Source organism: Bufo gargarizans, chromosome 11 (genome assembly GCF_014858855.1).
Source record: "Bufo gargarizans isolate SCDJY-AF-19 chromosome 11, ASM1485885v1, whole genome shotgun sequence".
NCBI classification, from domain to species: Eukaryota; Metazoa; Chordata; class Amphibia; order Anura; family Bufonidae; genus Bufo; species Bufo gargarizans.
Window position 1 is genome coordinate 84,528,626 of NC_058090.1, and position 24,933 is coordinate 84,553,558.

The following is a 24,933-nucleotide window of genomic DNA, read 5'->3' on the forward strand; positions in this document are numbered from 1 at the left end:
AGGAACAACGTGAGGGATGCCTTCCGGAGTCGCTATATGATGCCTCAATAGTAGTGCTGCTGAAACCTGATAAAAGACCACTAAAATGCGGCTCTTATAGGCCCATTTCATTATTGAATATAGAGTATAAAATAGTTTTAGGTTTAGGTTTATTGATGCGATTATCCTGTGATTTGGTTCTTCTTCTTCTGAAGTTTTAGTTAAACTCTAAGAGGGAGATTTATCATTCCCTGTGCACCTGAAAAGTGGCGTTAAAATTGATGTGTCTCCCTTTTATTCGCTGTCCTCCCTCTTTTTTAAAGGGGGCATTGCCAGCTACAGCGACAAATTTATCTTCATTTACGCGAATTTCTGGCATAAATCAAGACAAAAATCTACGGCATCTGTGAGCTGTCTGGATTTCTGGTTCGACACACGGACTGCAGGAGGTTTTGCCCAATTTATTTGGAGGCCAGTATTGATAAATACCCCCCCCCCCCCTATGAGCCCTGTGATAACGCTGTCACTACATCTCTAGAGGTGGGTTCACATCACGTTTTTCATCTACGTTTAGCGTGTATGTCAGGGAACCTCCAGATATACACGCAAAACGTATCCATTGGGTTTCATTAGTCAGACGGAGTTTAAAAAAGTACGTCAGAATACTGTAAAAACCAGCATGGAATAACGTAGTAGACTGCGGTGTTCCATCCTGCAGTGTCCTGTAAAAAACTGGAAGCTGTAATAGCCTATGGGGTCTATTATTGGCCTCTGTTAAACAGATGCTTCAGAGAGCTCCTGTGACATCACTGCCCGTATATAGACAGTTGTCAGAGGATCTCCCGAGGTAGAGAGCAGAGGGAGCGCGGTACAACCCTGCCGGCAAGGAGAGGAGCCGTCTGCTATCCTCCTGCTGGCAGGGCTGTGCACGAGTCTGCTGTATACCATTGCTGATCTGAGAGTCTGGTTAGACGCTCAGATCATGTCTCGTATTGTGTGCAAGGAGAGAGGGAAAGAAGGAGGGAGCTGACAGGAGGGGCAGTTAGAGACTAAAGGCAGTTCAGCAACCTCCGGCACTCCAGCTGTTGTGAAACTACGACTCCCAGCATGCACACCTGCTTGGCTGTTCTCAGAACTCCCAAAGGAGTGAATGGAGCATGCTGGGAGTCGTAGTTTCACAACAGCTGGAGTGTCGGAGGTTGCTGATCCCTGGACTGGGGAAAGGGTTAACTTAAGCAGGCAATCTTCTCCCCATACACTGTACATATTGGGGTACACTGTGGCTTTCGCTATATGGGGGGTACACTGTGGCTAACACTATATGGGAGCACCCTGTGGCTAGCCCTATATGGGGGTACACTGTGGCTTACACTATTTGGGGTACACTGTGGCTTGCGCTATAGGGGGGCACACTTTGACAGTACTCCATCATCTTGAGGAATAAGAGGTTCTTCATCCAGCTTCTTCTTCTGCTCCTCATACTTCTATATGGAGATGACTATAGATATTCCTGTACCTTACCGTGTGTGTATATGGGGGGATACTCTAAATCTACTCCTATTATCCAACGGTTTCTGGAGGATTGTCATCTCCTACAGAGAGAATCTGGAAAAGCGGATTAAACCTGAGGTTTCTCTTGGTGCAGCTAAAAGATGATGAATGACTTATACAAGCGCAAAGAATAATAAAACCTTCTGAGAAGATGCTGCACGTTATCCAACCATCCAGGTCCTATTTGTTTCCATTCCCAGATGATACCGGCTACTAATGGCCACAATTAGACCCGTTTTCCACAAATCCTGAAGAGCATGTAAAGTGACAGTGGTGGAGAGGTCCCTTCTCCCTCACTACTCTGGTACTTCAGCTCTTACTCCCATCTGTCATGTACACCTGCATGTTCAGGTCTGCACATGTTCTCATTGGGGTGAGGGGGAATAAGCCCCTGCTACATCATGGGTTTGGGCTGGTGAGATGATCCTTCCAGAGGGTTCACTTACTGTTTATTGCAGCTAATAATATTGGCCATTTGCCATTTGTCTCCTGTGATGAAGCCTGCACTCCGTGTAACCGGGGCTACCATGCCTTTAATAGACATTTCTGACATTGTGCCTTGGGGTACTTGGGTCATGTATGTAACCAAGGGGTACTAGGCTTAGGAACAATGAGAATCCCTGGAACTATAGTATATAGACATCTCATCACCAGAAGCCCCTCCTCCCATTCATGTCATCATTCACCTCCTTGGCCCCTCCTCCTGTTTGTGTCATCGTTCACCTCCTTGGCCCCTCCTCCTGTTCGTGTCATTGTTCACCTCCTTGGCCCCTCCTCCTGTTCATGTCATTGCTCACCTCCTTGGACTTACTAGTACTGAGCTGAGTGGTGGCTCAGTGGTCAGCACAGGTGTCTTTCAGTTGTGAGGCTCCCGGGTTCAAATCCACCCAATGCTGTTATCTGATGGAGGTTCTGTGTTCTCCTGAAAGATGCAGCTTGGTGGTAAGAGATGAAGGAAAGTATTCTTTGTGCGATACAAGTATAATTAATGGTGGTCTCCCTGGGTGGGAGACCAAGGAACAACCAGTATATATAATTTTTAAAAACTAAGTCCAAAAGTTGGTGTTTTTTTTATTCCTACCTCACGTCCAAACATATTTATTATCCTCTCACAACCAACCTTCAAACATATTCCCTTTCTCCATCTCACTACACACATTACCACCACTTCTCCATCTCACACTAAATTACTTCACACTTCATTGCTACCACTCACCTTTTCACTACACAGATTTCCACCACTTCTTCATCACACACCAAATTACCACAACAACCCATTACCAGACAGCACACTCTCCATGCAGATCTCACCCTTGGTCAGATTTGAACCAAGGACCTCATTGCTCTAACACACCAGCACCATCCACTGGAGCCACCACACTGCCCAACACAAGAGACCACTCGGAGGTGAGCAATGACATGGTTCAGCAATGGGAGGAGATTGAAATGCAAATTATTTTTGCTGTCCCATATAACAGCAAGATATTACACTGCCATAGTCAAGTGTAAGAAGAAACCCAGTGAGAACACACAATCTTCAGGCAAGTGTTGGGATTTGAACCAAGTATCACAGTACTAGTAATACACCAGCAGTAACCACCAAACCACCATGTTGAAAACACTATGAAGTGATAAAAATGTCATTACAAAAACAATGGTGCCTCCTCTCGTTGCAGGTCCATGCCAACACTCACCTCAGCAATGCTTGTTAGTGTTAAGCTGAGTGGTGGCTCAGTGGTCAGCACAGGTGTCTTTCAGTTGTGAGTCTGCTTGTTCAAATCTACCCTAATGCTGTTCTTGATGGAGGATCTGTGTTCTCCTGAAAGATGCAGCTTGGTGGTAAGAGATGAAGGAAAGTATTCTTTGTGCTATACAAATATAATTAATGGTGGTCTCCCTGAGTGGGAGACCAATATATAATTTTTTAATTAGAGTCCAAAAGTTGCTTTCTTTTAAATCTTACCTCACACACAACCTCTCCAGTCCAAACATACTTCTTTTCCTCTCACAACCAACCTTGGCACACATTCCCTTTCTCATCTCACTACATAACCACAATTTCTCCATCTCACACCAAGTCACCACACACTCTCCATGCAGATCTCACCCATGGTCAGATTTGAACCAAGAACCTCACAGCTCTAAACCAACTGCACCAACCACTGGAGCCACCACACTGCTCAATACAAGCAACCACTTGGAGGGGAGTAATGACACGAACCAGCAATAATATTCCCATCACCTCATAGTGTTTTCAAAAATATGTTTGCACATTAGACAACATATGGTGGCTCAGTGGATAGCACTGGGGTCTTGGAGCACAGGGATCCTTGGTTCAAATCCAATTTATTTTTGCTCACTCATATAACAGCAAAATATTACACAGCCATAGTCACCACTCACAGATGGACCCCAGCACTAGTACTAACCATTGAGCCACCATGCTGCCAAAGACATGAAAGTGCTTTTGAAAACCCTATGAAGTGATAGAAATTTGATTGCAACAAAAATAAACACCAGTTAGGCTGATTTCACACTTCAGTTCCAAAACTAGGTGCGGGTCGAAAGCACAGAACAGGTGCAGATCTTTCCATTATACCTAATCTCTGTAGGCTTCACTACTGGTTTTGTCTCACAATAACTGATGGAAATAACTGAAGTGTGAACTCAGCTTTACCCCCATAGTGCATGGTCACCTCAGTAGCTGGCACTGGTTTCTTGGGTCTGTCTCCACATGAGACTGATATCTGCATGGAATGTGTATGTTCTCTATGAGTGTCCTCCAGAGACATGCAACTAGGTGATGACCTCCAATGGGGACAAGGAATGATGGTCCTTGTTGTACAGGGCTGCAGGGTAAATGTAAGTTTTGCTTGAGGAGATAACAAATGATCGGTCGGGTAATATTTATCCTCAGTTTATTTTGCTCACTTACCATAGCAGCACCATATTACATGGCTGTGTGAGGAGCTGTGTAATATGTCACTGCTGTGTAAGCAAGGAACATAAATGGAGGTCCCATAGAGCAGGGTTCCCCAACTCCAGTCCTCAGGGCCCACTTGCCAGTCGGGATTTAGGAGTATCCCACAGAATGAATACCTGTGGTAAATCCTGATGCAGGGACACTATCAGCTGTCCAATACTAAGGAAATCATAAAAACATGACTTGTAGGTGGGCCCTGAGGACTGGAGTTGAGGACCACTGCCATAGAGGAGACCAATAAACATTACTGAGCTTCTAAAGTAATAAACAGCAGTCCCTGCCCCATTGGAGTTCACCACCAAGCTGCATATTTCTGGAGGAAAACATAAAAACTCCATGCAGATATAGTCCATGGTTGGATTCTAAACCAGGACTCCAGTGCTACAAGACGCCATTGCTAACTACTGAGCCACCATGCAGATCAATACTAGAAATGCCTATTGGGTGTTAACATGAGCAGTAACAGGGGGACGTCCAAGTCTTCTTTTGATATTCCCTATCTTTGATGTACAATCCTTTATAGCCTTTTTAGGTGATGAGATGTCTGTTTACTTTTTTTTTTGAGTTTCTTAACATTCCTTTGCCTAGTACCCCCTCAGTTATCTATCTATTCCCCCAAGTACCTACATGGTGAGCTCCAATGAGGACAGGGAGTGACGATAATCTTTATACAGTGCTGTGGAATAAATTTTAGCTGCTATAGGAATGGAAGGTTCACTAGAAAAGGCATGTAGCTGATTGAAGGTCCAAGATCTGTACTTTACACACAGATGCTCCACTGGCATCACTGTTGTCTTTCGTCTTCTCTCTTACAGGACGGTCAAGTGGTTGTTGTTGAAGTGTTCACCAAGTCGGCTAGATGAAGGCGTGCACCTAACGGCCTTTGAAAAGGATGAAATAGTGGGACTTCGAGAAGCTGGACAGCCATCATTAAATTCTTAGAAAGAGTTGGATGAGAAGTGTATGTAGTGCATTTGTGGTTTTGAAACTGGTCAGAGGTCACACAAGTAGAGAAGGTTCTGGATGGACAAGATAGACAAATAGTTTCCATATAAGAAGAGATGCTATATCTCAAAGGATAGCCATGGCATCACAAATCGGTTTGGCTGTAGCCCCTGCAGTGACCATCTGGACCATGAAGAAACAGTCTACCTGATGCAGGACTGCATTCTTTCACTCTACTAGCTCATTTGGCCCTGAACTCTTATCAACGCCAAGAGGGCCTGACACTGGTGCTACACGACAAATGGAGGCATGTATGGCAAACAGGAGAGTTCAGTTATCAAAGCAAGTTTTGCTTTGGTACTAATAGTGGCAGCATCACAATTCACAGGAGGGCTGTAGAGCACTTACTGCCATTGTGCATAGTGAGGAGACAGAGGACCTATGGGTCGACTGCAGCTGCCACTACCCTGATCCTCATGGTTATGCACACAGGGACAGAAGTTCCACCGCCAATGCATTGATAAGGAATCTGAACTGGAGCCCCAGCCCAGGTTACACTACTCAAACATGAAATGATACCATGAGAAATGTCTCTTCTTTCCCCAAAATGACAGCACGAGCACCTGTCAGAAATGAGAAGAGTACATCAGACTGTCTCAGTAGTGTAGGCCCAGGATTTGGGCCTACAAATGATCAGATTTTCAGCACAAAAGATATTACAAAACGATTTTGACATTTGTATTGTACAACAAGGGACCTTGTTCTTCTGGAAGGTCGTGTAAAAGTGACAAAAAATGAGCAAGTTGTCAAGATATAAAATTATCAATATTAATACAATGACTGAACCTTCTATATAATTCTTATGGGGAAAGGCTCCTCTATACAGACAATGACGACTGGGGACCAGTACAATTGTCCTCTAACCTCACAGTCGGATACAAACAGTGGCCTCATGCCAACACAGATATTGCCCTAGCAGTCTTCAGTTCCTCAAGGCAAGTGCCGCACACAAGATACAACAATCAATTGCCAAGTTTCTCCTTAGTCTTCTAGGATGTCAGCAAACATCTTGCGCTTCTTGTTCTCGGCCTGCTGGTGCTCCTGCCAGTCTTTCCGACGCTTCACAAAGTGAGTTAGGGCAAAGTTACGGACGATGTGGTGTCCAATAGGGTCATTCTGCAGCTCCCGGAGTCTTTCAACTGAAATAAGAAGGGAAATTAAATTTTCATGGAGAAAAGAACCACAAGAAAAAGACCCAGGACACGATCCACTGCGTGTGAGTGAAGGTTTATGTGTAAGCTAAATGCACACCATCAGAATTGCATGCGGATTTTCCTTGCTGATTTGCGTGTGGAAAATCCACACCGTAGGTCACGTGCATTTGAAATTCTCAATGCACACAAAGCAGTTTTTTTTCCGGACAGATTTTGACCTGCGGTGTGGATTTTAAAATTCTCCGCCCATGAATCCTGAACGTGTGCATGTACCCTTAATGGTTCATTCCCTTTAATTATTCCCTACCCCTTTAAATGTAGCAATATTCCTTGTATTGTAGGTGGGTACTGGTATATGCATTCCTTTACTTGGTTTTACTTCCCTGGAGGGATAGGTGTTGAAGACCCATAACTGGGGCTCCACGGTTATTTTGCAGATTACGGTCGCCCAGGGAGGTTTGCACTTCGGACTGCTGTGTTGAGACCCAAACTGCGGAGCCTTATTAAAATTTTGTAGTTGGTCTCTCCAAGATCAGCTATTGCTTTGTTTGACGTATAAAGTAACAGTACATGCATACTGCACACAGAGCGTGAGGAGGGGCCACGATAGAGTAAGGTGTCTTCTGACTACCACCTCTCTATGTATCATAGGAATGTCAGTCAGAGACTATATTGGGAAGTGGTCGAATGGTCTAGGTGACCATTACATACTTTACAATTTGTATATTTTAATATCTTATGTTTTATTTAACAAAGCCTTGCAAACCCTTTTTATTCCCGCACCACTGAATTTACTGTAAAACTATGGGGGAGATTGATCAAACTGGTGTAAAATAGAACTAGCTCAGTTGCTCATAGCAACCAATCAGATTCCACCTTTTATTTTTACCAGCTCCTTTGGAAAATGAAAGGTGGAATATGATTGGCTGCTATGGGCAACTAAGCCAGTTCTACTTTACACCAGTTTAAAGAAAGAAACTTGTGGCCACAGAAATCTGACATTCAGCTCTGGATTCTGGGACAGAAGGCTGAAGCTAAAACATTTTTCAGACATGATATAGATGGATAGTTACCTAGCTTCTGAGCAATCTCCTCTTTCACTCCCATAGAGGATGCATTCCATACACGGTCCAAAACTCGGCTTCCATACTTGTTACACGCAAGCTCCATGCAGTGACCCTAGAGAGAAAAAATGGGGATCGTTTTCTACACTGGGTAATACTTATAGAGAATTTCAGGGTCTGAAAAAGGAAGCGATCATCTAAACAACACTGGGACCTTTAAAAGACTCCAAACCCTTCACATTGGTTATCGGTTAGGTCTTAGCTCATAGAACCAACACAGGTTAGAAAATATCTAAAGCTAGAAATCAACATTGTCAAATAAAAACATGTCCCAGAGGGTTTATCCTCAGTGCTCTCTCTATTTGGTCCTTCAAGAAAATTGGATTTTTTGTACTCACCGTAAAATCCTTTTCTCGTAGTAGGCATTGGGGGACACAGCACCATGGGACGTCCAAAAGCAGTCCCCGAGGGAGGGAAGAAAAAAGCGCCATGCCACCAATCTAAAGCACATCTGCTTGCAGAACCTTGCGCCCCAGACTGGCATCAGCAGAAGCCAAGGAATGAATATCGTAGAACTTAGAAAAAGTATGAACTGACGCCCAGGTGGCGGCCCGGCAGACCTGGGAAGCTGATGCCTGATGACGCACCGCCCAGGAAGCCCCAACCGCCGTAGTCGAATGTGGAACTGGGGAGCCCGGCCCTTCGCAACATAGGCCTCCTTGACGGCCGACCGAACCCAGCAAGAAATGGTGGCCTTGGATGCAGGCAAACCTTTACGAGGGCTCGCCGGGACCACAAAAAGAGAGTCCGAACGACGGAAGGGTTCCGTGAGGCGAAGAGCCCGAACATCCAGGCAATGGAGGGATTTCTCCCTAGAGTGAGAAGGATTAGGGCAGAAGGAAGGAAGGACGATTTTCTCATTAATATGAAACAAGGAGACCACCTTCGGGAGAAAGGAGGGAACAGGACACAAAACCACCTTGTCCTGATGGAACACCAGGAAAGGCGAACGGCAAGAAAGCGTCGCAAGTTCGGAAACCCGACGGATGGAGGTGACGGCCACGAGGAAGGCCACCTTAAACGAGACAAACGACAGAGGGATCTCTGCCAAGGAACTCGAAGGGCGATGACTGAAGGGCGTCGAGGACGAGATTCCGGTCCCATGGCTCCACCGGAAAGCGAAAGGGAGGGGCTCGGCGAGCAACACCCTGGAGAAAAGTCCTAACCTGGGCCCGCAAGGCCACAGGATGCTGAAAGAGGACCGAGAGGGCCGAAATCTGCCCCCTGAGAGAAGCCAGGCGAAGACCCTTATCAAAACCGGCATTCGAGGAAGGCCAGAATGTTAGGGACAGAGAAACGGAGAGGGGCGAAAGAGCCCGGATTCGCACCAGGCAAAATACGCTCTCCAGGTCCGATAGTAAATGCGGGCCGACTAGGGCTTGCGAGCGTGAAGCATCGTCCGGATGACCGAGTCCGAGAGACCACTGGACTTCAGGACCGCGGTCTCAACAGCCACTCCGTCAAACGAAGCTGAGGTAAATTCGGGTGGAACAGAGGGCCCTGGGAAAGGAGATCGTGGCGCAGAGGAAGTCGCCACGGAACGTCGGCGAGCAGAAAAACAAGATCTGCGTACCACGCCCTGCGGGGCCAATCCGGAGCCACCAGGATCACCGGAACACGGGCTGCCTTGAGACGCTTGAGCACTCGGGGAAGGAGAGGAATGGGGGGAAAAAGATACAGAAGGTCGAACTGAGATCAAGGCAGAACTAGGGCGTCGACCGCTAGAGCCTGAGGGTCCCTGGACCGCGCGACATAACACGGGAGCCTGCGGTTTAGGCGCGACGCAAAGAGATCCACGTCCGGAGTTGCCCAACGGTGACAAAGTTGGAGGAACACTTCTGAGTGGAGAGACCATTCGCCCGGGTCGACGAGTTGACGACTGAGGAAGTCTGCCGCCCAATTGTCGACCCCGGGAATGTGTACAGCGGAGAGGACCGGAACGGACTTCTCCGCCCACCGCAGGATACGGGAGGCTTCCTGTAGGGCAATCACACTCCTGGTGCCCGCTTGGTGGTTCAGATAGGCCACAGCGGTGGAATTGTCCGTCTGAACCCGGATCGGGAGACCGTGGAGACAGTGCCAGGAAAATTGCCCTGAGTTCGAGAACGTTGATCTGCAGGGAGGACTCCTGAACAGACCAAAGACCCTGGACAGTGAGGGACTCGAAGACCGCCCCCCAACCCGAAAGGCTGGCATCCGTGGTGATCACCCACCAACTGGGGGGGGGGGGACCGGCCCAGGGACACTGTCCGAGGATTCAGCCACCAGGAGAGATCCTGGCAAAGCTCGGGAGGGAGACGGGTCCGGCAATCGAGGCCTGCCGGGGACTTGTCCCACCTGGATAGGATGAACAACTGAAGGTCTCGGGAGCGGAATTGGGAATGGCCTCGAAGAAGGCCACCATCCTGCCGAGGACGCGCATACACATCCTGATGGTCAGAGGGGATGGGTCGCGGAGACGAGTCACCCCCGCCTGAAGAGAGGCAATTTTCTCTGGGGGAAGGAACACCCGCCCAAGGCGAGTGTTGAAGATCATGCCCAGAAAAGGCATCCTCCGGCATGGGACGAGAGAGGGAGGACTTGTAGTGGTTGATGAGCCACCCGAATTGGGCAAGAGCCGAGAGGGTGATGCGTAGGCTAGACAGGTTGTCCTCCAATGACTGAGCCCGGATCAGAAGGTCGTCCAGGTATAGCACCAATGCGACCCCCCTGGCACGGAGAAGGGCCACGAGAGGCGCTAGCACCTTTGTGAAAACCCTCGGGGCGGAGGCCAGGCTGACGAACTGAAAAAGAAGAGAACCTACCGCGAAGTAAAGGAACTTTTGATGGGAGAGGGCAATGGGGACATGCAGATAAGAGTCTTGAATGTCTATGGACGACAGCAACTCGTCCGCCTCCAAGGAGGCGATCACCGACCGGAGGGATTCCATGCGAAAATGACGGACACGGACGAAGTGATTGAGCGCCTTCAGGTCCAGGATTGGGCGGAGCGAACCGTCCTTCATGGGAACCGTAAACAGGTTCGAGTAGAAACCCTGAAAACGTTCTGATTCCGGAACCGGAACGATGACCCCCTAGAGAGCGAAGGGAACGAATGGCCTGAAAAAAGGCGTCCCTGGCGGGAGACTTGGGGGGCGACGTCAGGAAGAACCGTCCCGACGGAAGACCGGAAAATTCTATCTTGTATCTGGAGGAAACCACCTCCAGAACCCAAGCGTCCTCCACACTTGCTTGCCAGATATTCTAAAAGGCGAGCAGGCGCCCACCTTGACCGGAGCCGAGTGATGCGGAAGGTGGCTTAGTGGACTGGGGGCGAGCAGGTTTTGGCTTGGCATGCCAGGAGGGCTTGGCCTTAAAGGAAGGCCTGGTGGACTTCTTGTCTGATCGGGCGGAAGGGGCCCAAAATGAACAAAAGGACTGCGCCCGAGAGGATGACCCAGGAAAACGACGGAGGCGAGGCTGGTTCTGGGGAAGAAGGGAACTCTTACCGCCAGTGGCCTCAGAGATGAGCGCCTCCAAACGCTTCCCAAAAAGCTTCCCACCGAGGAAGGGAAATTAGAGCCTTCTTGGAGGCTGAATCTGCCGCCCAAGAACGAAGCCAGATGGTGCGGCGTATGGCCACAGAGTTAGCGGCCGCCTGGCCGGAGCGGCGAGCCGATTCCATAGAGGCATCGCAAAGAAACTTGGATGCCTGGTAGATCTGAGAGGCAAGCACTGCCAGTTCCCCCTGGACTGAGTCTGGAGGTAAGGCTCGAATGAGCCGTTTTGCCCAGGAAGCGGCAAACGCAGGACGGATGGCGGCACCCGCTGCCACGAACACGGCCAAGGAGTCGACCCATTTATCAGCGGGATCTGATAAGGAAGCCATGTCAGCCAGGGGAAGGGTAGTGGCCTTCGCCAGGCAAGCCACCTGAGGAGTTCCCGTCCAGAGGTTGACGGATTCCTCAGAAAAAGGATAAGGGACATCCAAGGCCTTGGTAAGGTGAAGGCGTCCATCAGGGTGACGCCACTCCTTAGCCAGAAGTTTCGTCAAGATCCGCGTGATTCGGGAAAACAACAGGGGAACGTCTAGAACGGCGGAAGGACACCGACTCCTGGGAAGAGGAAGAAGGATCTTACTGCACATGGAGCGCGTCCCGGACGGCTTTAATGAGATCCTGTATGGCCGCAGACATCGCCGAGCACCGCTCTGATTCAGAATCGGAAGAGTCCCCAGGAGCGGCGGAAGCGGTTGAAGAAGAAATCTCGAGAAAGCTGAGGAAGAGTGGGACCCGGCCGAGACCCTACGCAAGGCAAGGTTCCCTATGGCTTGGGACAGGGTAGCAGCCCATTCCGGAAGGACGACACGGAGGGGACCGCAGGGGTGGCCTGGGGTTGAGGCAATGCGCGCAAAGAAGTAGACTGGCCGCATGGGAACTTCTTATTACACAGGGAACAGGCATAATGAGTAGAAATCGCAGCAGGGGGAGTGGGGTCCCGACCAGAAGAAGACATGAAGGCTTAGGATGGAGCCTGCAAGGAAAAAAGTCAGCCGAAAAAGCTGCCTAACAGACCCAATGGTGCTGTGACCCAGATAGAGAAAACCGATCGCAGGAGAGGAGCAACAAGATGGCGAACGGGTGCAGGCACTGCAGGAGAGGAAGGAGCCAGCAGAGAGAAGGGAACGCCCCCCGAGACCGGCAGAAGCCTGCGCAGAAACAGGATTGGAGGAAAGGCCAAAGACTACAGGGTCCCCTCAATGGATCCAGATCCCTACTTACCTTCCGATGTCTTCAGGCGCAGCAACGACCACCCCCTCGGCGGACTCAACACGGGAGCCGTGGGTCTACCGGAATTCCACTGCGGAAGCAGTTTCAAGTGGGGACTGGGTAGCTGCCAGGTACCACAGTATGCGCCCGCAGGGGGGCAACTAAAGTGGAACACGATGGAGCCACCCCTGCAGCAGGCCGAAACCTGCAGAGAAAAATAAAATAAAAAATTAGCAGGATGACCTGCGAAAAAAGATAGCAGGTCATGTCTGCCTCCTACGGACACTAGAACCAGACTGATCTCTCTCGGCTCTGGCAGAGGGGAATAGCCCACCTGGGTGGAGCCAACACTTTTTTTTGTTTCTAGTGTCAGCCTCCTAGTGGCAGCTGGGCATATACCCATGGTGCTGTGTCCCCCAATGCCATGCAAGAGAAAGTCAACTGAGTCAATCAGTCAATCAGAGTCAGAAAATTAAGCAGATACCTGTGGTGACACTTGTGAGTTTTGGCAGTTGCCCTGAGCAGTGGACCTATTACTGCAGGCTTACCCTTAGTTTCCGAAGAACTTTTTTCCTCTGTTTCTCTGTGATGGTGGTGCTGCTGAGCAGAGCGTCAAATATGTGGCTCCCGGCCTGGCTACAAGCTACAGTGTGGAGGTCTGCCTCTGTCATACCGGCCAAGCTGTGCAGAACTATGGTGGGATCTTCAAAATGGAGGAGGTGTTGCAGTAATATAGAACCATGATAGTTAATAGACTGCAGCTTTATGTCTGGATTATCCTAATCATGAAGACACAAAACACAAACGTTAGATGCTCCGTTTCTACATTCTACTGAATAGCTCCAAATACAACAATAAAACTTATAGAATACTGACCCAATGTATAATACTGTCTCCTATGTACAAGAATATAACTACTATAATACTGCCTCCTATGTACAAGAATATAACTACTATAATACTGCTCCTATGTACAAGAATATAACTACTATAATACTGCTCCTATGTACAAGAATATAACTACTATAATACTGCACCTATGTACAAGAATATAACTACTATAATACTGCTCCTATGTACAAGAATATAACTACTATAATACTGCTCCTATGTACAAGAATATAACTACTATAATACTGCCTCCTATGTACAAGAATATAACTACTATAATACTGCTCCTATGTAAAGGAATATAACTACTATAATACTGCTCCTATGTACAAGAATATAACTACTATAATACTGCTCCTATGTAAAGGAATATAACTACTATAATACTGCTCCTATGTACAAGAATATAACTACTATAATACTGCCTCCTATGTACAAGAATATAACTACTATAATACTGCTCCTATGTACAAGAATATAACTACTATAATACTGCTCCTATGTACAAGAATATAACTACTATAATACTGCCTCCTATGTACAAGAATATAACTACTATAATACTGCCTCCTATGTACAAGAATATAACTACTATAATACTGCCTCCTATGTACAAGAATATAACTGCTATAACACTGCTTCTATGTACAAGAATATAACTACTATAATACTGTCTCCTATGTACAAGAGTATAACTGCTATAATACTGCCTCCTATGTACAAGAATATAACTACTATAATACTGTTCCTATGTACTTTATGTTCAGAAGGTTCTTCCTCTTCCTCAATCTTGTAGTAGGTCTCATAAGTCAGTAGAGTCAGGAGAAGCGGCACACAAGTCACACGGCGGGAGGCTGGGGAAGCGCAGTGGAAGGCCTGGGGAGTTGAGATAACTATTTAACACTGGATGTTATAAAAGGATATGGACTTGTGGTGGGGATCACTTACCTCCATGAGATGGGTGACAAACTCCTTCTGGTGACTCTCCAGCCTCTTGCAGGTTTCTACCATGGTTGTGATGATCCCCATGTGTCCTTTGGCTAAAACATCTTCCATTGCTGGTGACAGCTCCTCAAACAACCTTGAGAACTGAGGAGATAATATGGGGAGCTAGTCCTTCTAGTATACAGACAATCCCAGAAGTCATCTCAGGGATCCCACCCCAGAGCATATATCAGGAAATTCTGCCACTCCAAAGAGTCAAGTGCAAGTCAAGACTTTATCTAAATGTGGCTGCACATGTGACGCTTCAGTTTATAAAGACCTTCATCAAACTATTGCTGCTTTCTCTGAGAAGGAAGTAAGGATGGCTCCAGGAAAAAGTGTCTTCACACTATTATCCGCTCTTTACAGTGTGGATACACTTTTCCCTGGAGACATTCTTTCTTCCTTCTCAGCGAGAGCAGCAATAGTTTGATAAAGGTCCTTTCAGACCGAAATGTCACATGTGCAGCCACATTAAAGTCTTGATTTGCACTTGAAACTTTGGAGTGCCAGAATGTCCTGATATAGAATTCCAGAACTACAGTAAAGACTGACACACAGGCAAAGGGCACAAATCAATACAAACCTATATGTCATCCTTGGTCTACATAAATGGGCAGGCATTGTAATGGCTGCCAAAAGTGGTGGTCACCAAGCTGCTGAACACCGGTAACTCAGACATGTCTGAACAGAATATGTATGGGTGGGATTACTAACCAGCTTCTTGGTCTGGATGGCACGAATAAGTCTCTGCACCGCATAGTTGGCGATGGGATGTGCTGACAGCGCTTGAAGCTGGCCTTGGAAGTGGGCATTAAAGAGGCGGCGCAGTTGTTTCTTCTCGGAAACCTCAATAATTTTTTCCAATAGGCGGCTGCTGGTCTCATCCTTCAGAAAAACCAAGAGGGCACTGAGAAAAAGAAAAAGGTCAGTAGGGGTTCAGCAGGGGCGGGCTTCATCGTCTACCTCATGGGCGGAGTAGGGCAGGGGATGGAAAGCAGTACAACCAATGGGAAGGCATCATTTAAAGGGTAGCTGTCATATTTTTTTTTATTTGCTAGTTTATTTCAGCTAGGCATATATACCTGAGTTAGTCTGTCAATGATTGCCAAAAGATCTGTAATTACCTTATAATAACAGCTTTCACTAATGTCCCCTGTCACTTTCCACTGCTCTCTTAAAAGACCGTTGCTAGGGCTTCTCTGTCTTCCCTTTAGTGTAAACAGAAGACAGAGGGGCGGTCCTTCACACTGCATGCCTGCATTAGGCTTCAGAGTGAGGAGGCGTGTCTCTCAGTCATCCAATCTGATTGGCTGGCAGGGAGCTGCTGGCTACAGCAAGTGTGTATGGGAAGTGAGGGAAAGCTGTTTTGGCCTCAGAGAACTGGCAAAGGAGCCATCTTGAGAAGATCTTATATTGTGGAAATTAAAACAGCAGTAAATAAGGGAAAAACTCAAGGAAAACTGTGGTATTTTAAGAAACTAAAGATTGGTTTATGCATAATGCTGCTTCGGCAATAACATATGTAAAAATTGATTTTTTTTTTGGATGGAAACATGACAGTTATCCTTTAACCACCACCATACATGTAGTTCAAGGGTTCCCCAAGCCCTTACCTGCCATCTCCTGAGACATTCCTGGAGGACAAGAAGCTGATGACATCATCGCAGAGTGCAGTGCATGTGGACGGCGATTTCCTATGTAGGACCTTTAAAGCGGTCTGCATCCCAAGGCTGGCCAATTTATGGGTGGCAAAGACTGGTGAGAAGGCAGAGCGAGGGTCAGTCGTGGAACTGAGAGGTAATGTGGAAGGTAAAGGCGTGAGAAGAACTCACCTCCGATGGGACCCCTGAATAATGAGCTTATCTCCTGTAACTGCTGCAAGAAACTGGGTGGAACCTCAAACTCAGACATTACTGCAAGAGAGGAGAAACATGGCGGCTTAAAGGGACAGGACATACTCCAGTAACAAGTTTCTGCACGGCGATTGGTAGTTCTGGACTGGTAAAGCCACCTGGCATTCAGGTGTGCCACATAGAACACCCTGAGACTGGCTGGCATCAGGAAGGGAAGAGAGGCTGGGACAGAGGAGAGGAATTATTTAGGGGTCTGAATAAATTTGGTGTCTGCTCTGGCGTCTGGATTAATTTAAGGGTCATGTCCGATTAAGGGGTCTGTTCTGGGTCTGGATTAGCTCAGGGATCAGATCTGGGTTACATTAGGCTTCTGCTCTGGGGTCTTGATTGATTTAGGGGTGCAGCTCTACTTAGATGTCCGCTCTGGTTAATTTAGGGGGTCTACATTAATAAAGCAATCTGAATTAATTTAAGGGATGTTCTGTGGTCTGGATTAATTTAGACTTCAGGTATCGTTTAATTTAGGTTTCTGCTCTGGGGGTCTGGATTAGTTTAGGGTGTCAAATAATATAGGGGTCTGAATTAATTTAAAAGGTCATATTAATTTACGAGTTGGCATTAAATTAGTTTACGGGTCATGTATGGTTTCATTTAGGTTTCTGATCTGGGGTCAGGTCCTGATTAATTTAGAGAATTGATCTAGGGGTCTGGGTTAATTTACGGGTCATGAATGGGTTGATTTGAGCTTCTGCTCTGGGTTCTAAATTAATCTAAGGGGTCCTGTTTTAAGTTTGGAATTCATTTAGTTTGAGGTCTAAATTAATTTAGTCGTTTGATCTGCTGTCTGGATTTATTTAGGTTTCTGCTCTGGGTTAGGCCCCTTGTACGCGACCATATGCCCTCCGAGATATACGGTCCGTGAACGGGCCAAATGTCCCGGAGCGGCATTGATCGTGCGCACAGGAGCGCGCTGCATCATAGATTACAATGATGCTGTGGACGTTGGGACGCCCTCTTTTTTCACAAGTCCGGGAGGCACAGGTAAACCCTTACTTGTGCCGCGAGCTGGTCTGAAAACAAATGCGGTCACCGGGAGCAGGCAGTTCCGAGTTAAGCACGATGAAGGCCCCCGGTGGCTGTTCTCGGAACTGCCTGCTCCCGCTGACCGCACTTGTTTTCAGACCGGCTCGCGCACAGGCACAGGTAAGGGCTTACCTGTGCCTCGCCGGACTTGTGAAAAAAAGATGGCAGCCGCATATGTTCGCGGGCGAATTGGCCATCGCTGTCCGATCTGGGTTCTGGATTAATTAACGGGACTGCTCTGAGGTCTGAAATAATGTTCTGGGGTATGGCTGCTGAACATGGACATTCCCTGGACATGTTTACCTGCGGACCCCTGACCTCCTTTCTTGGAGGTCTCCTGGTTGAGGATGGTCCCACTCAGCACTTGGAGCAGAGTCCGCACAATGAAGCTTCCATGTGTATCCTGGTTGTAGGGCAGGAAATTGTCCTTCACTTCCAGACAGAGACTCAGGATCAGATCCTCTAGGCTGCTGCAAGGATCACCATCGTCCTCCTCCTCCTCCTCCGTAGCGTTCTGACTCTGAAGCCGCTCATACTGGAGGAGAGCGGTCTGAATCACGTGAGCTCCGCTGCGATGCCAACATACGAGCTGCCAGCTCTTACTGAGAACTTCCAGGACTTGGCACAGCTGGGAGGAGGCTGCCACCGACAGCAGCTTCTGCAGGACAATGCTGCCAGACATGTCTGTGGCCAGAGCCAGCTCGTTCCCCTTCACCTCATTAAAGACGTTCCGGACAAACAGAGCTGCAAAGAAACAGAGGAGAAATCACATACCCCCGGGACCTTATACACAATGGTACAGTCCATTCCACCCACCGGGTGCCCCAAGGACCAGCGATGTCAATGGGACACGTCTCTGCAACGGAGATAGGAAACTCTGCAAAATACTAAAAGACTTTACGTTTCACTCTCCATCTTCAAGATCTCTTCTTGCGGTCAGTGAATGGGATCTGACATCTCAGAGCTGAGGGTTTGCTGCACTTGTATCCAGTCTAAACTCTCCTATAAACATATCAGCATCTCACAGAGGATGTACTACACTGGATGCCATTGTAACAAAGCCTCTGCTTTAAGGGTTGTGAGCCTTTGAATGAAACTATGTTGCTGTTCAATGACAGTGGTAAAATTGAGTCGCAAATTTTTTAAATTTTATTTATAAAAAAATACCAAATTTACCAAAAATTGGGAAAAATTACCAAATTTCAATTTCTCTACTTTTATAATAGATATGAATACCTCCAAAATAGTTATTACTTTACATTCCCCATATGTCTACTTCATGTTTAGATCATTTTGGGAATGACATTTTGGGGACGTTACAAAGCTTAGAAGTTTAGAAGCAAATCTTGAACTTTTTCAGAAAATTTCCAAAACCCACTTTTAAGGACCAGTTCAGGTCTGGAGTCACTTTGTGAGGCTTACATAATAGAAACCACCCAAAAATTACCCCATTTTAGAAACTACACCCCTCAAGGTATTCAAAACAGATTTTTACACACTTTGTTAACCCTTTAGGTGTTACACAAGAATTAATGGAAAATGGAGATGAAATTTCAGAATTTCACTTTTTGGCAGATTTTCCATTTTAGGCTGGTTTCATACGGGCGTTGCGGGAACATGCGCGATTTTTTCGCGCGAGTGCAAAACATTGTAATGCGTCTTGCACGACCGTGAGAAAAATCGGCATGTTTGGTACCCAAACCCGAACTTCTTCACAGAAGTTCGGGCTTGGGATCGGTGTTCTGTAGATTGCTATTATTTTACCTTATAACATGGTTATAAGAGAAAATAATAGCATTCTGACTACAGAATGCATAGTACAATAGCGCTGGAGGGGTTAAATAAATAAATATTTAACTCACCTTAATCCACTTGATCGCGCAGTCGGTATCTCTTCTGTCTTCTTCTTTGCTGTGCACAGGAATAGGACCTTTGATGACGTCACTGTGCTCATCACATGGTCCAATCACATGGTTCATCACCATGGTGAGGGACCATGTGATTGGATCATGTGAGGTGACGTCATCACAGGTACTTAGCCGGCAGCTCAACATTACAGAAGACGACAGAGAGCCGCAACTACGCGATCAAGTGGACTCGGTGAGTTAATTTTTTATTTATTTTTTTAACCCCTCCAGCGCTATTATACTATGCAGTCTGTATTCAGAATGCTATTATTTTCCCTTATAACCATGTTATAAGGAAAAATTATACAGATCGGTTCCCCAGCCCGATCGTCACCTAGCAACCATGTGTGAAAAATCGCACCGCATCTGCACTTGCTTGTGATTTTCACGAGGCCCCATTCACTTCTATGGGGCCTGCGTTGCGTGAAAAACACAGAATATAGAGCTTGCTGCGATTTTTACGCAACGCACAAGTGATGCGTGAAAATCACCGCTCATGTGCACAGCCCCATAGAAATTAATGGGTCAGGATTCAGTGCGGGTGCAATGAGTTCACCTCACACATTGCACCCGGGCGGAAATCTCACCCGTGTAAAAGGGGCCTTAATCTTGTTTTGGACCGCTCAGATCAAGTTATAGACTCTTTGACCCTCATTACAATGATACCTTTGTTTTCTGTGTCCCTTGTCCAGAAATTGAGAAAAACACTTTTTAATCGTATGCAAATGAGCTTCTGAAGGTGCCCAGGGGCGGCGTTACTTGGCGGTGTGCCCAGAAAAACACGCCTCTTTCAACCCTCTGGCCCGCCCTTCTGTCCTATTATTACCTTCTCTCCCCCTCAGCGAGATCCCGCGCCTATGCGATAACTTCCTTGGCCGGGGCATGCGCACTGCCATGCCCATTGCTGACACGGCATCGCAGTAGCTTATGCGCATGCCCCGACCAAGGAAGTAATCGCGTCGGCGCGGGATCTCGCTGAGGGGGAGAGACAACAGATAGGCGAGCAGAGGAGGAGGCTGGGCGGGGATAAGAGCCGAAGAGGCAGAGCTGCCTGGGCTCCAACCCGGTGGACTCCGCCCTGGGCACTTGCGAGCCCTCATCAAAGTTCGTTTTTGGCATATTTAAAAGTCCACCAAAGCATATAAAGGTACTGTGTTAATCATCTGTTTTGCGGCTACAGCGGTATGGCAACTGTTAAAAAGGGGTAAATCTGCTGACAGACTCCCTTTAATGCCGATCGCAGACATTTGCCTGAGGTCTCTCCTGTTTAAAACAGCAGAAATCCGGCGGCTCTGCCGACCACTGCACTCTCATACGGATGCCATTTTTAAACCCTGCACTTCCGCTGTACATGTATGGTGGCAGTGCTGAAGGGGTTAAAACTGTGAGAAACAAACAGCAGAGATAATCCTCTGCTCAGCATTTGACCCTCCTGAGACCGGAACAGGGGATACACTCTACATCGTGGACATCATGTGGTCAGGGTCTCTTCATGACAATACTCCTTTATGGGTGCCCTAGTAATGGAGGGCACTCAGGGTCCACCCAGTGGTTGTGCCCTCTCTGATCACTGTGCCCAGGTTTCTTACCCCGGTCGTCTTCAGTTTCAAAATCCTGTTGTAGCGTTTCTCCTACTCGTCGGAAATACCCCACAGATTTGGGGTCTAGCCGGGGGAGCGGGCTGTCATGTGGACCTTTCTTGGCCTCTGTCTTCTGTCTTTTTGGTGGGTCTCCCTCCTGAGAAGATGACGCCCGGCTCCTCTCGCCCTGCTGAGGTCTTTTCTTCCCGGTGAGTTTCTTTTGATCTGTGCCCATCGTGTTGCCCCTAAAAAATAAAAGTGATCAGGAAAATATCTAGAGCGCAACTATATGTAACCAATATAAGGAATTGTCCTCAGAGTCATTTCTTGGAGACTTGGTATCAGACACCCATGGTTTATACCATTTATTACTGCTTGAGTAGTGGTCAGGTATCAGGTACCGGTGGGTCATATCACTTCTTATTGCAGGAGTAGTGGTTTGGTATAAAGTATCTGTTGGTCATATCACTTCTAACTGCAGGAGCGGTGGCCTGATATAAGGTATCTATGGGTCATACCACTTTTTACTACCTGAGTGGCTGCCTGGAATCGGGAACGTGGGGGGTCATGCCACAGGAATGGCATCCTGTTATCAGGCACCTGTTGGTCATACCACTTATTACTACAGGACGCCTGGTATCAGGTACCTGTGGGTCATACCACTTCTTACTCCAGGAGTGGCTGCCTGGTATCAGGTACCTGTGGGTCATACCACTTCTTACTACAGGACGCCTGGTATCAGGTACCTGTGGGTCATACCACTTCTTACTCCAGGAGTGGCTGCCTGGTATCAGGTACCTGTGGGTCATACCACTTCTTACTACAGGAGTGGCATCCTGGTATCAGGTACCTGTGGCTCCTACCACTTCTTACTACAAATATGAATGTGTTTTTATTACTTTTGCACAGTTGTATAAATGCTATCTTTATTATACAGGATACAGTACGGGGTGATATCGTGTGTGCAAGAGTTGTTTTTTTACAACTATTGTAAAATAAAACCACTTTTTATTTAAAAATAATAATAATATTAACCCCCTTCACGCGTTGTACTTGATAATGTGTGAGGGTATGTACGGAGCCGGCTGCTGCAGCAATCAATCCGAATCCCGTCCTCTAAACCTTCAGATACCGCAATCACCACATCGGTGAGGTAAGGCAGAGGGATGCAATTACAGGGGTCTGCTCGGTTACCATGACAGCCAGGGCGGCCATAGTAATCTGCCTGCTGAGCCCTACACGAGGCACAGCTCAGCAGAGAGCGCTGCAGAATCCTATTCACCTCAATAGATCTCTAAAGATCCCATGTTCTAGTCCCCTGATAGTCAAAAGTAAAGGACAGGAGTTAAAAAATAATCAGTAAAAGTTTAAATCACCCCCCCCCCCTCCCAATTTTACAAATAAAAATAAGAGGTATCGCCGCATCCGAAAATGTCTGAGCTATTAAAATCGCAACAAACAAAAAAAATTACATGATTCGCCAACATTTTAATAACAGCGATCACAAAGTCGTACGTACCACAAAAAACGGTACCAATAAAAACTAGTTCGCTGCCCAGAACACAAGCCCTCCTACCGCGCTGGTCTATGCGGCTGAGCCTGTGGCACAGACTGACGGAGCCCTGCCCTTCTGTCTAGATGCCGCGGTCACTTTGGACGGTGGCACCCTTGGAGGTAAGTGGCCAGCATCAGAGTTATGTCAGATCCCGGCTCCAGCCTGGAAGGTCTCTCCAGGAACTAGACAGAATATGGACACACTGCAGCCTCTCTGGACCATACCAACTGCTGGGGGGGGGGGGTGTTACAAGACCAGGGAATGAGCAGCCCCTCCATGCTGAACGGACTGACGAGCTATAGCACTCATTAGACCGCGATCACACCTCGCACCTCTCTGCCGCATCCAGACTCCAGCTCACGTGTGCGTCCAGTCTCTGACGGTCGCGCGGTGATGACGTCACCACGCGCTAATACAGTCGCGCATCGATCAGGTCGCCAGCTGATGACGTCACTTCCCAGGTGTTCCAGTGTATGGCCTCCCGGGAGGAGGCGGCTGCCCCGTCTACTGTGTGTAATGGCAGTGCTCCAGCCTCTGAGGTGGGAGGTCAGGCCGGGGGCTGCACATGTGAGAGGACGGGCAGGATCCCTGGGAGTAGCCTCCCAGCAGACTTGTACCCCCGACACCCGATCTCCGGCCAGTCCTGCACCAGTGACATGCCTGTACAGCCGCCATTCCAGTAGGGCAGGAGGTGGAAACGTGAAAAATAATAAATACATACAGAAAATCATACCTGCAGTTTACCTGTGCACATGGGTGCGATATGCTGCAGACTACACTTCAATGCGGCTGCAAAAGATGCGGACAGCACTCCCGTGTGCTATCCGCATCCGTCGCTCCGTTCCGCGGCCCTGCTAAAAAATATATAACCTGTCCTATTCTTGTCCGCGCTTTGCAGACACGAATAGGCATATATTGACGGCCTTCCGTTCCGCAAATTGCGAGGGCGGCTTTGCACGGTCGTGTGCATGAGGCAGCGACGTCACGTTCATCGGTCACAGCACCAATCAAGTGAACAAGTCTGGGCTGCAATACCAAGTTCTGCCATCATCCGAGGAACAGCGCTGTGAGCATCACGGCCTCTTCCATAAGGCGAGTGGTTGTGGCTCCGGGGGTCAGGTACTAATGACCGACCCGCCGCAGAGGCCATCAATAACATGCTGTAAGTTGGGCTCATAAAGCCAGTGTCAGCAAGAAGAGAGCGCGCTCCTCCAGCGCAGGACTCAGAAGTCAGACCCCCACCACCGACCAAAACCTGACATAAGTTGTATGAAAGGAGTAAGGTCTCTTTCACACCTGCGTTGTCCGGATCCGGCATAGAGTTCCGTCGTCGGGGCTCTATGCCGGAAGAATCCTGATCAGTTTTATCCTAATGCATTCTGAATGGAGAGAAATCCGTTCAGGATGTCTTCAGTTCCGGACCGGAACGTTTTTTGGCCGGAGAAAATACCGCAGCATGCTGCGCTTTTTGCTCCGGCCCAAAAAACTGAAGACTTGTCGCAAGGCCGGATCCGGAATTAATGCCCATTAAAAAGGCATTGATCCGGCCTTAACCGCTACAGGACCGCCGTACGCAGGATTGCGTCCTGGCGGCGGCCCTGCTCTTCTGGGTGGACGCATATACGCGTCCTCCCGCGAGAGCTGAGATTTCCTGTGAACAGGCGCACGCGCTCACAGGAACGGAAGGTAAGCGAGTGGATCTCCAGCCTGCCAGCGGCGATCGCTCGCTGGCAGGCTGGAGAGGTGATATTTTTTTAACCCCTAACAGGTATATTAGACGCTGTTTTGATAACAGCGTCTAATATACCTGGTCCTCTGGTGGTCCCTTTTGTTTGGATCGACCACCAGAGGACACAGGTAGCTGTGCAAAGTAGCACCAAACACCACTACTACCACCCTAAAAAGCCAGGGCAGTATAAATACCCCACATGTGACCCCATTTCGGAAAGAAGACACCCCAAGGTATTCCGTGAGGGGCATATTGAGTCCATGAAAGATTTAAATTTTTGTCCCAAGTTAGCGGAAAGTGGGACTTTGTGAGGGAAAAAAAAAAAAAAAAAATCTATTTCCACTAACTTATGCAAAAAAATAAAAAATTTCTATGAACTCGCCATGCCCCTCACGGAATACCTTGGGGTGTCTTCTTTCCAAAGTGGGGTCACATGTGGGGTATTTATACTGCCCCGGCTTTTTAGGGGCCCTAAAGCGTGAGAAGAAGTCTGGGATCCAAATGTCTAAAAATGCCCTCCTAAAAGGAATTTAGGCCGCTTTGCGCATCTAGTCTGCAAAAAAGTGTCACACATGTGGTATCGCCGTACTCAGGAGAAGTTGGGGAATGTGTTTTGGGGTGTCATTTTACATATACCCATGCTGGGTGAGAAAAATATCTTGGTCAAATGCCAACTTTTTTTTTTTTTTTTTTTTTTTTTAATACAAAGGGAAAAGTTGTCTTTTGCCAAGATATTTTTCTCACCCAGCATGGGTATATGTAAAATGACACCCCAAAACACATTCCCCAACTTCTCCTGAGTAC

At 47.7% G+C, this 24,933-nt stretch overlaps 2 protein-coding genes across 7 annotated transcripts in view; one reads left to right on the forward strand and one right to left on the reverse strand.

Annotated features, from left to right (window-relative positions):
- Positions 1–6,049, forward strand: part of LOC122922210 (NACHT, LRR and PYD domains-containing protein 12-like) — a 73,548-nt gene extending 67,499 nt beyond the window's left edge. For 5 of the 6 annotated variants that reach the window (XM_044272738.1, XM_044272739.1, XM_044272736.1 and 2 more), the window contains exon 10: positions 5,329–6,049. In XM_044272738.1, coding sequence (XP_044128673.1) covers positions 5,329–5,455 — 127 coding nt within the window. In that variant the 3' untranslated portion in view covers positions 5,456–6,049. The remainder of the gene's footprint in view (positions 1–5,328) is intronic. The other variant, XR_006387109.1, reaches the window with a different exon arrangement.
- A 133-nt stretch (positions 6,050–6,182) lies between these two features.
- Positions 6,183–23,568, reverse strand: NOP9 (NOP9 nucleolar protein). The gene is made up of 11 exons (XM_044272742.1): positions 22,733–23,568; positions 20,855–21,090; positions 17,662–18,102; positions 16,255–16,335; positions 16,036–16,177; positions 15,137–15,329; positions 14,384–14,524; positions 14,192–14,311; positions 13,093–13,323; positions 7,746–7,851; positions 6,183–6,657 (listed from the first exon to the last, which is right to left on the reverse strand). The coding sequence occupies exons 2-11, from the start codon at positions 21,078–21,080 to the stop codon at positions 6,500–6,502; spliced, it is 1,839 nt and encodes a 612-aa protein (XP_044128677.1). The 5' UTR covers positions 21,081–21,090; positions 22,733–23,568; the 3' UTR covers positions 6,183–6,499.
- Positions 23,569–24,933: the final 1,365 nt, after the last annotated feature.

Excerpts from the sequence above, each read along its gene's own strand:
- NOP9 (XM_044272742.1), bottom strand. The coding sequence starts at position 21,080 with ATGGGCACAGATCAAAAGAAACTCACCGGGAAGAAAAGACCTCAGCAG. Across the intron at positions 15,330-16,035 it reads AATGTCTCAGGAGATGGCAG|TGCCCTCTTGGTTTTTCTGA; the intron begins GTAAGGGCTTGG and ends TCTTTTTCTCAG. Across the intron at positions 14,525-15,136 it reads CCATCCAGACCAAGAAGCTG|TTCTCAAGGTTGTTTGAGGA; the intron begins GTTAGTAATCCC and ends TTATCTCCTCAG.